The sequence below is a fragment of the Toxorhynchites rutilus genome, chromosome 3, assembly GCF_029784135.1.
Source record: "Toxorhynchites rutilus septentrionalis strain SRP chromosome 3, ASM2978413v1, whole genome shotgun sequence".
Taxonomy (NCBI): domain Eukaryota; kingdom Metazoa; phylum Arthropoda; class Insecta; order Diptera; family Culicidae; genus Toxorhynchites; species Toxorhynchites rutilus.
The window spans coordinates 114,416,496-114,430,670 of NC_073746.1; the positions used below are offsets into that span (position 1 = coordinate 114,416,496).

A 14,175-nucleotide genomic window follows, 5' to 3' on the forward strand; every position below is an offset into this window, starting at 1 on the left:
ATGTCACATGGTAAAATTTGACAGATGGAGAGAAACGGTAGCATGAACAAAGCAAGTACTTTGATTGTAAGAAATTGTAAGGTTTCAATTTCGATTTCGTGCAAAGCGATTTCGACCAAATGATCACATAGAACCGTTTTTTCAACTCAGCAGGAACAACCATATTGTCGACCTGCAAAAGCTGCTATATGGTTTGTCGTCACATGATAACCGGGAAATGGCATCTGAACTGGCCGAAAAAATAAGCTCACTCATCTGTTCAATTTAAAAACTCGCTTAGCCAGAAGAGATGGGTTTGGTGGATTCTTGAAGAGCCTAAAATATCTAGGGTATGCTACATGTTGAATAACGCCATCTTTGTGTACCATAAAATTTCGTTACTAAAACATGAATTGTATGGTATTCTTCAATTGTTCTGATCTGGATTCTGGCCAAGACACCTGGTATCGATCCCAGAATTAAATATGAAAAATATATTGAAATATTATCCTGAATTGCATAACATAAACATAAGTATATTTTTTCGATAGACACATAAAATGTAAATGTCCAAAAATCATCTCTTTTATTTTATTATACACTTATCACAGAACGGGGAGGAGTGTCGAACTACCATAGAAACGTTCATCGATCCCTAAAACCTTTATATGCCTAGTTTGAATCCATTTGTTTGATTAGTTCTCGAGTTGTTCAGCAACCTTCCCCCCCTCTCTTTAGAGAGGGGAAAGAAGTGTCAAACCACCATAAAAAACATTCATTGCTCCCTAAAACCTCCACATGCCAAATTTGGTTCCGTTTGTTTGATTAGTACTTAAATTATGCAGAAATGTATGCATCATTTGTATGGCAGTAAACATCTCCCACCCTCAGAGAGAGGGGAGGAGTGTTTACTCACCATAGAAACGTTTCGTGTCCCCTGAAACCTTCGAATGCCAATTTTGGTTTCATATGCTTGATTAATTCTCGAGTAATGCAAAAATTTGAGTTTCAGTTGTATGGAAGCCCCTCCTTAGAGAGGGGGGTGGAATGTCTTACCACCATAGAAACATTTATTACACCCTAAAACCTCCACATCTTCTTCTTCTTCAATGGCTCTAACGTTCCTAGAGGAACTTCGCCGTCTCAACGTAGTATTACTTGCGTCATTTTTATTAGTACTTAGTTGAGATTTCTATGCCAAATAACACGCCTTGAATGCATTCTGAGTGGCAAGCTCTAGAATACGCGTGATCACAGTGCAAGTCGGAGGAAATTTCTTTGACGAAAAATTCCCCCCGACTAGAACGGGAATCGAACCCGAACACCCGGCATGTTAGTTATGACGCTAACCACTCGGCCAAAGGAGCACAAAACCTCCACATGCTTAATTTGGTTTCATTTGCTTGATTAATTTTCGAGTAATGCCGAAATTTGTGTTTCATTTGTAAGGTATGACTTTGTATTTGTAGATATGACTTTTTATGAACAAATCGTAACTTGAAAAACAACAGAAAAAAAAGCTTGAAAATAAAATTAAATATTAACATTTTTCATAACATGTCCATGTCTATTTTGAATATCCGAATGCAACATTTACTCGAATGCACATTTATTCGAATGTGACAAATATCCGAATGCGGAATTTACCCGAATACGATATTAACCCAAATATAACAATCAATATGCCGTAAAGGGTGTGTCACATCAAATTGCATCACGGAAAAAACGCTGTAGAAATTCGCCCAGTAGACCGATCCTTTTGAAAATTTTATACAGTAAAATAAAAACTATTAAACAACTTTTGGCATTTTCTTTTTATTCATACTTCGAGCCCAAGCCCGTATGCTCGCACCTTCCTCTTTACCCCGTCCATAAGGTTCTGTACAACGTCAGGTTGTAGTTTTTTTTAAACAGAAATCCATTTTCTCTTGAAGTCCGCCTCCGATTTGACAACTTTTGGGTTCTTCCGGAGGGCCTGCTTCATAATCGCCCAATATTTCTCTATTGGGCGAAGCTCCGGCGCGTTGGGCGGGTTCATTTCCTTTGGCACGAAGGTGACCCCGTTGGCTTCGTACCACTCCAACACGTCCTTTGAATAGTGGCACGAAGCGAGATCCGGCCAGAAGATGGTCGGGCCCTCGTGCTGCTTCAATAGTGGTAGTAAGCGCTTCTGTAGGCACTCCTTAAGGTAAACCTGTCCGTTTACCGTGCGGTCATCACGAAGGGGGCGCTCCGCTTTCCGCAAGAGCAGATCGCTTGCCACACCATGTACTTTTTGGCAAACTTGGATAGTTTCTGCTTGCGAATCTCCTCCGGAACGCTGAATTTATCCTCTGCGGAGAAGAACAACAGGCCCGGCAGCTGACGAAAGTCCGCTTTGACGTAGGTTTCGTCGTCCATTACCAGGCAATGCGGCTTCGTCAGCATTTCGGTGTACATCTTCCGGGCTCGCGTCTTCCCCACCATGTTTTGCCTTTCGTCGCGGTTAGGAGCCTTCTAAACCTTGTATGTACGCAGGCCCTCCCGCTGCTTGGTCCGCTGGACGAATGAACTTGACAAATTCAGCTTATTGGCGACATCCCGGACCGAACTTCTCGGATCACGTCTAAACTGCTTAACTACGCGATCTGATCGCGTGATCTACGTGATCTTTTTCACTGACGAGCATCCATTTTTGCCGTTCTTCACCTTCCGGTCGATGGTTAGGTTCTCGAAGTATCGTTTTAGTACTCTGCTGACCGTGGATTGGACGATTCCCAGCATCTTACCGATGTCCCGATGTGACAACTCCGGATTCTCGAAATGAGTGCACAGGATTAATTCACGACGCTCTTTTTCGTTCGACGACATTTTTCCAAATTTACGAAAAATTGACAGTGAAGCATGGCCAACGTGATCTATACACTCTTATCTGATTATAAGCGAAAGCTGAAGATATATTCCCTAAAAATTAAATTTCTACAGCGTTATTTCCGTGATGCAATTTGATGTGACACACCCTTTATTCTTTCCTTTCCGTATTTCTGTTTGAGGATAAGAAATAATTTAGGAACGAACACTGGCGATATGTTTTTCGAAAATGAAGCAGGTAATTTGAACATTAAAAATATAAAACATGTCTCAAAAATGTGAAAAGAATCGATAAGAAGAGAAAATGATGCTTAAAAATGTAATGGAGGCGGCTTCTCGCAAGCAAACCTGTGTTCCACCGATTGCCCGGTTAGGTTGACACATAGGAGACGATCATTTAGTTAGGACCAACCAAGCATCAGCGAGCGTCAGATGGCATACGTATGCCTGGCGCATTACGTTCAACGGTTTTTTTTGCTTTGAAATCTATCAATCATATTTCAATGCTAAATTACACACATGTCTGAATTAAGAATTTGACAGTAGGGGAGCAACTCGTAGTAGAAGTTTCTGGTTTTGTTTTTGTTTTTTTTAATAGATTCCTATGTATCATGCAATTAATTTTATGGCGACTGCTTTGAATTGGCAGCTTTCTTTTATGTGTATGGGCTATGTGATCCAAATGACTGGACAATGATTATGATCGAATTTGAAAGTCCATCATTTATACAAAATTCATAATCTAATAAACACGTTCGTCGCCCAACGCGACATTTCAGAGTTTCTGGCGGAGCCCAACTTGCGGATAAATTATTGAATGAAGATCAAACTTAGTTTTGTAGAAAACTTTTTTGTAATCTAGCAATATTTTTTTCTCAATTCGAAGACCAATAACACATGTCAAAATCATATCATAAAAGTTTCGCGAAAAAAACTGCAGTACCACCCATCAATACTATGAATTAATATATAGTATAAACATTATAATAATTATGATTTTATGATTTTTCGACATATCCTACAGTTTCATTTAGTTGCCTATTTTATAAAATTCCTTTTGAAAATCCTATTTATTCTGAACGATGAAAGTGTCACCCATACCTGGGTGACGAGGCGACGAACGTGTTAATATAAAGGTGAAACTATATATCTTCTTAATATGAACTAAACGCATTACGCTTTCTCTCGTTTTTATCTACCCATGCAGTATACGAGTTTTTGGATACCAGTTGATTTATAAATGTGATCATTTTAGTAACGTTTATCAGAATCATACATAAAAATACCTTCTAAGTAATTATAGCTGTAAATGATAGATGATAGTTTCAACTTGGGTTCTGAATATCATGATTCAAGTTACATCTTAGATTCTGACCACAGATTCCAAATACAGATTATTAATTCTGAATTTCGGTTTGAAATTTTGGATTCTCGATTCAGTATTATATTGCAGAAACAAAAAAACATTACACCTCACATGGAGAGTACAGTTCCAAATTCAAGATTGAGGTTTCAGTTACAAAGGGCCTGGCCGGGTAAGGGAGTAAAAAGTGCCCCCAAACCAAATCACTAGCTGTATGGCAAATATAGTAAAGGATATTAAATAAGAAATTTTGGTGGTTTATTTGAACCCCTATGTGGTTTGACGTAGGATCTATAGTGAAAAACGTACTTTTCGTTAATTTCACGCCATCCTCAAAAGATCCGAGATAAAAATTTGAAAAAAATACTGAATGTGCATCTTACTACGATGTATCAAAAAAAATTATCAAAAAAAAATTTCATCAAAAATTTTAGTACTAAAAAAAATAATGAAATCTTGAAAATTTTTTTTTTGGGATTTAGAGATTCAGTACTACTCTAATTCATATTTTAATGTGTTTCTACGGCTTTTCTAGATATGTGTGATTTTTTTCAGATTTTTTTCAGTGTTGCGCGGTATCAAAAATTTTTTTTTTTATGTTTCCAAAGAGTGGTTAGGTAAGGGAGTAAAAAGTGCCCCCAAACCAAATCACTAGCTGTATGGCAAATATTGTAAAGGATATTAAATAAGAAATTTTGGCGGTTTATTTGAACCCCTATGTGGTTTGACGTAGGATCTATAGTGACAAACGTACTTTTTCGTGCATTTCACGCCATCCTCAATAGATCCGAGATAAAAATTTGAAAAAAATACTGAATGTGCATCTTACCACGGTGTATCAAGAAAAATTATCAAAAAAATAATTCATCAAAAATTTTAGTATTAAAAAAAAATTATGAAAATTTGAAAATTTTTTTTTGGGATTTAGAGATTCAATACTACTCTAATTCATATTTAAATGTGCTCTTACGGCTTTTCTAGATTGATAAATATCGTCAAGCTGTTTTTTTTTAAATATCTAATAATAAAAATAAAATAATAAAAAAGAAAAATACACAGTACAAAAAAATGTTATAGATTTTCTGGCATTTCGAAATTTTGAAAAAAAATATAACTTTGAGACCACAAATTCGATTTGTTTTTTTATTTTAATCTTTCAATTGAAAACCACGAATACAATAAAATAATCGATTTCAAAAAAATAAAAATAATAATGCAGACGATGAAGAAAATTATTTTGTGTCACACAATGCTCTTAAAAATTCAGGAAAAATTACGCCACATGTAGAAAAAAGACACATACGAACGCATTTAAATAAAAATTTGAGCAGGAGTGGGTCTCAAAGTTATATTTTTTTTTTCAAAATTTCGAAATGCCAGAAAATCTATAACATTTTTTTGTACTGTGTATTTTTTTTCATTTTATTTTTAGTATTAGATATTTGAAAAAAAAAACAGTTTGAAGATATTTATAAATCTAGAAAAGCCGTAAGAGTACATTTGAATATGAATTAGAGTAGTACTGAATCTCTAAATCCAAAAAAAAAATTTTCAAAATTTTAATATTTTTTTAGTACAAAAATTTTTGATGAAATTTTTTTTGATAATTTTTCTTGATACACCATGGTAGGATGTACATTCAGTATTTTTTTCAAATTTTTATCTCAGATCTATTGAGGATGGCGTGAAATAAACGAAAAAGTACGTTTTTCACTATAGATCCTACGTCAAACCACATAGGGGTTCAAATAAACCACCAAAATTTCTTATTTAACATCCTTTACAATATTTGCCATACAGCTAGTGATTTGGTTTGGGGGCACTTTTTACTCCCTTACCTAACCACTCTTTGGAAACATAAAAAAAAAATTTTTTGATACCGCGCAACACTGAAAAAAATCTGAAAAAAATCACACATATCTAGAAAAGCCGTAGAAACACATTAAAATATGAATTAGAGTAGTACTGAATCTCTAAATCCCAAAAAAAAAATTTTCAAGATTTCATTATTTTTTTTAGTACTAAAATTTTTGATGAAATTTTTTTTTGATAATTTTTTTTGATACATCGTAGTAAGATGCACATTCAGTATTTTTTTCAAATTTTTATCTCGGATCTTTTGAGGATGGCGTGAAATTAACGAAAAGTACGTTTTTCACTATAGATCCTACGTCAAACCAGATAGGGGTTCAAATAAACCGCCAAAATTTCTTATTTAATATCCTTTACAATATTTGCCATACGGCTAGTGATTTGGTTTGGGGGCACTTTTTACTTCCTTACCCGGCCAGGCCCTTTATATTGACATGCTGTAACTTCGTAAAAAACAACGTATACAGATGGGCATCATTTGAAAGATCCAACTTTCAGGTATTAAAATATGCTTTTAATATAAAAGAAGAATTTTATTTTTGATTCATCCCCTTAAACTCAGAAAATACTTTTCTCACATAAAAGTCCGAAATCTTTCAGGAGGTGATAGAGGATTATATTTGATGAAAAAAATCTTCTACGTATATGTTCGAATTTCAACAATGACAGAGTTATTGAACTTTTTCTCTGTTTCGGGCTCCGTTAATCTTAATCTGCCTATGATTCAGCTATTCCATGCCAAACCGATATAGTGATTCTCAGATTTTCGTGAAAAGTGGTAGTTTTGTTCTTTATCACAAAACAAAAGACCCGAATTTTTTTAGTTTTCCAGCAGGGTGGCCATTTTTGAATTCCATTTTAGGGTTGTCCGAAAAATCAACTTTTTCCTCTTTTTTCCATAAATGACATTCTTCAAATGACATTTTTCATAACTTTTGAACTACCAAACCGATTCAGATGATCGTTATATCAAATTAAAGCCAATCATCGAGTCTTTTTAAAAAAATACTACACCTGCAAAAAATTCGAATTTTGTTCTAGTTATTATTGATCGTATTCGTTTTTTATTGTTTTCATAGTCTCGGGACCAGGGGCACTAAATTTTTTATATTTTTTTTTGAAAAGCTGAGATTTTTCACATAACATATGTCGAAACCAGAGAGGCGTATTATTCGTTTTTGAGCTAGGATTTTTCCAAGCTCAAAATTTTCCTAGATTTTTCCAAAAAATCATTTTTCACTTTCTTTCCAAAAATGCCTTTTTTCAAAAACTTATTACTTTTGAACTACTTGACCGATTCAGATTATCGATATATCAAATTAAAGCCAATTAGCTAGCCTTCTTTAGAAAAAATGACACATTTGCCAATTAATTGAATTCTAGTCGCATACATCCACTCTAGTCGCATAGAAATATTGAACGAAGACTGAAAACGTGTTAATTTTGAAAAACCATAACATAAAAACGAAAAATAACACATCTCTGATTTTTGGATATGTGATGCAAAAAAACCTCAACTTTCAAGAAAAAAATATTTAAAAAATAGCATTCTTGGTCCCGACACCATGTAAACTATAAAAAATTAATACAATCAAAATCCATTTTTTTGCATGTTTTATATTTTTCAAAAAAGACTATCTAAGTGACTTTAATTTAATGTAACAATCAACTGAGTCGGTCTAGTAGATCAAAAGTTATGATTTTTTGTGTTGGAAAAAAGAAGAAATTTTTTTTTTCGAACCATCGGTTAACTTTGAAAAATCATATCTCAAAAACGAATAAAAGTCTCTCTGGTTTCGTATCACCAGGTGATTGGCTTTAATTTGATATGTTGATCATCTGAATCGGTCTAGTAGTTCAAAAGTTATGAATTTTTGAAAAAAGTCATTTTTGGAAAAAAAAAAAAAAAGGAAAAGTTAATTTTTCGGACAACCCTAAAATGAAAATAGTCACCCTACTGAAAAAATAAAATAATACGGGTCTAATGTTTTGTGATAAAGAACAAAACTACCACTTTTCACGAAAATCTGAGAACCACTATATCGGTTTGGCATGGAATGGCTGATTAAAAAAAATCCTCGTAGGACAATTCTGTGGCTTCCATTTGAAAGATGAAAAAAATTAATACAGGATGCAGTTACGAAACCAAATTTAAGCTCTCTGATCGCTCTACAGTTCGCTCTTTGACACCGAACTGTCTTCTTTTAATTTTGCTGCAATATCATTACGAACAATTCATGGTGAATCTTCAACTGAAATCTACCAAAATCTCGATTTTCACTCAACTGCACTCATAAGAGCCAATTAAAAATAAGTCATATTTGAAATACAAAAAAAATTTTTTTTTAGACAGTGTATAATCGAACATATATAATCAAATCCGACCAGTACCTGAAAAATGGAAAAATTGTACCTGAATTAATTGACGTATATCGCACCTGTATGCGTTGATTTCTCAAGAAGTTACAGCATGTCAAAAATCACCTAAAATTTTCAACTTCACACTCTGTTCCTCTAATTTTTTGTCGAGTGCACTTTAAGTTCCAAAGATTACCTTTATTCTGATTCCATCATATTATTTCAAAATCTCGACTCCTGATTATAACCTTCAACTACAGATTCCAAAATTTGGTATCACATTCCAAATTGTAGAATCCGGTCCTTGATTTTAGATTACGAATTTTAGATTCCAAATCCGGGTTCAGAATTCAGATCATTGTTCTAAGCATCAATGTCAAACTCGAATGTTTTCCGCCCTGCGAAAAACTCGGCGATTATTGATATGATATTGTCCATTTCCTTCCGGAGAACCAAACGGTCAATAAAGAACCTTGGCGTTATGAGGCTTTCGAGAGTAAAATTTGTCGCAATGAAAATATGATGACACAAAAGTGGTAGTTTATGGAGCAGTGCATTAGGCTTCTTCAGGCATTTGAAGAAACAACAGAAAATAGTTCTGGCTTCTTCCGAGGTAATCCTGCATGAAAAAGTATTCGGATAAGGATAAGACAGCACATAGAACACCGAACTTACCTCGCATGAGAGCATCTTCAAACGCTGGATTCAATTACTTATGAGAAGATTCAAATTACCAAATTTCAACCTTTTTGGCCCCTAGGTTCACAAGTCAGATTATTTAGGAGTTCTTGGAACGGAAACAGCTCGGCAGAAAATCTTATTAGAATCTTCTGAGATTTTCAGAGCATCTATGGACGTTTCAGTAATCAAACCTTATTTTCAATGATGTATGAATCATGTTAATGAGGTGTTTTGCTGATTTATCTTGTGCTAATTAGAAATTATTGATTTTTTTTCTAATATCCGGATCCAGCTGGATAACAAATATTGACCGAATAGGCCGGATATCGGATATCCGTTTCATCTCTACTTCAAATCAATAAAAAACACAATATTTTTGAAAAAATATTTTTACAGTTGTAAAGTTTTTTGAAAAAAAAAATGCTTCAATTTTGTTTTCAATTTGAAAACAGAAAGTTTTGAAAAATACACGTATTCATTATTTTTTCGTTGACTGGTTTTAGTGATCAATATCTCGCGTAATATCGATCATACAATTTCAAGTTTAGGCTCGTTGTAAAGATGGCATTTCACACTAGAAAAAAAATCTTTTGTTGTTTGTTTGTTCCATTTAGTTGTGGGTTACAGGGTGTTAACAATGGAGGTCAACAAAGAGAAAATTCGGTACATTTTACACTTTTTATTTTATAAATGCGAAAATGTAAGCCAGGCCGCTGAAATTGTGATTGATGTTTATGGTGCCGATATGGTGCCATAGTAGAATACGTGCAATTTAACTTCAATTTTTTTTATTTTTCATTATTTTTTTTTTAATTAAAAAAAATTCTCACTGCAATACACTAAATTATAATCTCTACTGTCAACAAATGGAACGTTTGAAGTTAGCGATTGAACAGAAATGTTCAGAATTGGCCAACAGAACAGATGTTGTGTTCCATCAGGATAACGCAAGGCCACACAATTCCGAGAGCTTGATTGGGATGTTTTAATGCATCCACCATATAGTTCAGACCTGGCACCAAATGATTATCACCTTTTTCTCGCACTGGGATCAGGAGAAGATTGTAGAAATCTATTGCTATGGTTTTTCAGAAATAGTTTTGAATTTCACCCAAAAAATACTGGATCACTTTTTCCCCAACCTCACTATAGGTTGGACTCGATTACATACAGCTCGAAAAAATATTTTTTTATAGTGCAAATATGACTTATTTCAAGGAAAAATGTTACCTTTCATCGTTAAGGTGAAATTCAAGTGGCTATTATAAGTAAAGTGGAGTAAAAATCGTGATTTTTTGAAGATCTTGCTTGAATATTTACCAGGAATTGTTTAAATCGATATTGCAGCAAAATTATGAAAGATAGAAGTTGGATGTCAAAGAACAAATTGTAGAGTGGTTTAAGAACTTTAGTTTGATTGATAGAAACAATTAAGTTCAATATAAATTTTTGGGATAAAATTTAAAATCACACATTAAAAATTACTAACTTTTAAATTTTTACTTCCAAAACAGTTCCACTTCCACTAATTTAGATGTTCCACTCATCTTTCAAATGAAGGCAACAGCATTGGCTTACGTAGCGTACTTTTAAGTGTAGAGCCAATTTGAGGCAACAGAGTCAGAAACAAAGAAAAGTTCTATAACTCTGTCATTGTTAAATTTCGATATGCGTAGAAGGATATTTTCCATTAAATATGATTATCTATCACCTCCTGACAGATTCTGGAAAAAATATTTTTTTTCATGTGAGAAAGGTGTTTTCTGACTTTAAGGGAATGAATCAAAAATTATTTTTTTCTTTTAATTTTAATAAACGAAAAATGTATGCCTAAAAACAAATAAAAAAATGTTTTTTTTTCGGCTCGATTATATACAGTGAAAATAATTCAGAAACTGTATACAATCGAGTCCGCGCTGTATTCTTTTTCGGTGGATCACTTTTTTCATGGAAGTTCAGTAAATTATCATTCTATGAAAGACCGTTCTCCAAATATAGTAAGTAGAATGGAGTAAAAATCGCGATTTTTGAAGATTTTGCTTGAATTTTTACCAGGAATTGTTTGAATCGATATTGCAGCGAAACTAAGAAAGATAGAAGTTGGGTGTCAAAGAACAAATTGTAGAGTGGTGTAGATTGATAGAAACATTGAAGTTCAATCTCAATTTTTGGGATAAGATTAATAATCACACATTAAAAATTACTAACTTTGAAATATTTACTTCCAAAACAGTTATTTAAATCCACTAATTTAGATGGTCCACCACTATATCCTGTACTAAATTTTCTCATCTTTCAAATGAAGGCAACAGCATTGGCTTACGTAGCGTACTTTTAAGTGTAGAGCTAATTTGAGGCAACAGAGTCCGAAACAAAGAAAAGTTCTATAACATTGTTCATATTCATTGTTAAAATTCGAACATATGCGTAGAAAGATTTTTTCCATCAAATATGATTATCTATCACCTCTTGAGAGATTCTGGAAAAGAATTTTTTTTTCATGTGAGAAAGGTGTTTTCTGATTTTAAGGGGATGAATCAAATTTTTTTTTCTTCTAATTTCAATAAACGAAAAATATATGCCTAAAAAACTAATAAAAAAATTTTTTTGACTCGATTATATACAGGATTCGATTATATACAGTGGAAATAAATCAGAGACTGTATATAATCGAGTCCGCGCTGTATTCTTTTTCGGTGGATCATTTTTTCATGGAAGTTCAGTAACTTATCATTTTATGAAAGACCGTTCTCGAGATGCACTAAATTTGCTGTTTGAGTGAAAAAAATATTTTTATTTGAAATTTTAACCTTCGGATAAAAACTTTCATCAGGTGTGTAGATAATTTTACAGTTGTACAGTTTTTTTAAATAATGTTTCAATTCTTCTGTGAACATTTGAACACATAAATTTTTACTTCTGCACTTGGCTTTTATAAGATTGAGGGTTATAAAATAAATTGCAGTTAATGACGGCAAATTTTCGGCTTTTCTTCCTTATTATTTTTTATATACTTTGATGAGATGAGAGCTATAACTGTATTCATGCAACGTATTTGCTCAGAGCATTTATTTCCACGACAAACAGCGAGACCGCATATGGTACCTTTATGGAACAAAAAATAATAATGAAACATAGGACGCTGTTCTAATTCTAATATGAATTGAAATAAGTACGACATATTAGAATTAGAACAGTGCAGATTTATTCATCGTAATTCTCTACTTGCCTTATGTAGTGAATGGATTTGTGCAATGAAGCTTTCAACTATCATTTATTTATGAGAAAATACAATTTTAATTGATTTTATGTAACAAAGGCACATTTATGAGGGCTGTCCTATGTTTCATTATTATTTTCTGTTCCATAAAGGTACTATATGTGGTCTCGCTGTATGTCGTGGAAATAAATGCTCTGAGCAAAAACGTTTATGAAAATATGTTTTACGGAAAACAACTTCTGCTTGTTTACATTTTAACATTAAAATAATACTTTGTGAAGAATCTACATCAACATCAACATATCGTTCCCGCAAGTCTCTACAATATAAGTCGAGTGTCGTGAAAAAGAAAAATAATTCAATGTCCTGTCCAAGCAGTGCTTGTTTCGCTCATCACCGTGAACACAATCATTTGTGGTTCGTTCACTTCAAATTTAGTCTAATAAACAACAACCTATGTACGTGCAGCTCGCTGGGTAAACTAGGCCCTGGATATGTGAAAATTCCCGAAACATGATATGAAAACTTCTAAAAGCAATCGGATAATAGATCCATCGCCCCGGGCTAGTCGTGGGACGACGTTGCGAACAATCTGCAGGGCAACATTTTGTCACTGTCGGCACGTTCTCTGGAGCACCATTAGGATGAGTAATTTGCGGCTTAGCTGCCGGCGCTCACTGGTATTAATTCTAAATTCACCGCCAGGCAAGCAACAGGTGCCACTTACCGTTTTACTTCTGACCAAAATCCACCATCAGCTACGATGGCGTAAGCCAGCAACACACAACATCTCTTTCCTCCTCCACCAAAGGGGTCAAATTGCCAACTCTACTAACCCCACGAACTCATACGATGAACATGCAATGTGTGTGAAAGCGAATGCACTATACAATTACCTGAGCTCCTGCGTCGTCCAGTCGCCTCCCAGTAGAGATCCGATCCGGTAGATGTACCTTCGGAGGGAGAGGTCAGAACCGGCACATCGGTACATGTTCCACAGGGGACAGGAAGAAATTAATTTAGAGCGAACGGAACACGACGATGGTAACGAATTACACCACAAGTTGTGTAATGTAATGTGCCATGATTTACGCCCGGATGACAAAACCCCCGAGCAGTCCGTCCAGCAGTCGGCGGCGGTGTTGTTGTTGTTGTTGTGCACGGAAAATTATGTATGTTTTTTGTTGTTGCGAGGTGATCACACACAATGAGGTTTTGCAAGAATTCGAAAGCATACAAACATACAAACGTAAACAGATGGTGCAGGTCACACGTTAAAGATGATGGCGTGCAAATGGTAAGATAGAAAAAAAGGAAAAAAACACAACTTTTTACTACAGACAAAGAAACTACTCTTCGAAATATAAATAATAGAAATAAAGGAAAAATTTAGAACAAAAAGCCAATCACAAATCATTACACAATCACATGAATAAAATGCATGCTGCACTTACTTGACGTCTTCCGGTCCTGGGAGGTCCGATTGCTTCGGAAGCCGGAATCGGGTGAGTGGGAAGATCTCAATGTTCGTTCGTTCGCCAGGTCAGTCTCGCTTTCCTCGTCAACGTCTATATTGCGCGGGGGGAGGAAGGGACCAAACCAACCGTGCGGTCACCGTGTGACATTCGGGTGGGTGGGTGTTTTCCACGTGTTGATGTCCCACCGTGCGGAGAGGACAGGACGCGTATGGCGTTTCGAAGGTGATGATGATTTATTCAAGATACCGCACGGGATGTGGTCATGTGTTTGAATTAGTCGGTTTTGTGTACACAGAAGTTTGCAGAGCATGCAGGAAAATATACGGACACGCACACACGGAGATGAAAGAAAAATAGTACAAAGTTTAGCTACT

General features: G+C 34.6%; 1 protein-coding gene across 15 annotated transcripts in view; it reads right to left on the bottom strand.

Moving 5' to 3' along the window:
* LOC129775310 (restin homolog) overlaps positions 1–14,175 on the bottom strand; it is a 253,909-nt gene that overhangs the window by 86,328 nt on the left and 153,406 nt on the right. For 11 of the 15 annotated variants that reach the window (XM_055779900.1, XM_055779901.1, XM_055779894.1 and 8 more), the window contains 2 exons: positions 13,778–13,891; positions 13,220–13,276 (listed from right to left, as the gene is read on the bottom strand). The exons of 3 other annotated variants lie outside the window; for them this stretch is intronic. In XM_055779900.1, the coding sequence (XP_055635875.1) occupies positions 13,220–13,276; positions 13,778–13,891 (171 nt within the window). The remainder of the gene's footprint in view (positions 1–13,219; positions 13,277–13,777; positions 13,892–14,175) is intronic. One more of the 15 variants, XM_055779899.1, reaches the window with a different exon arrangement.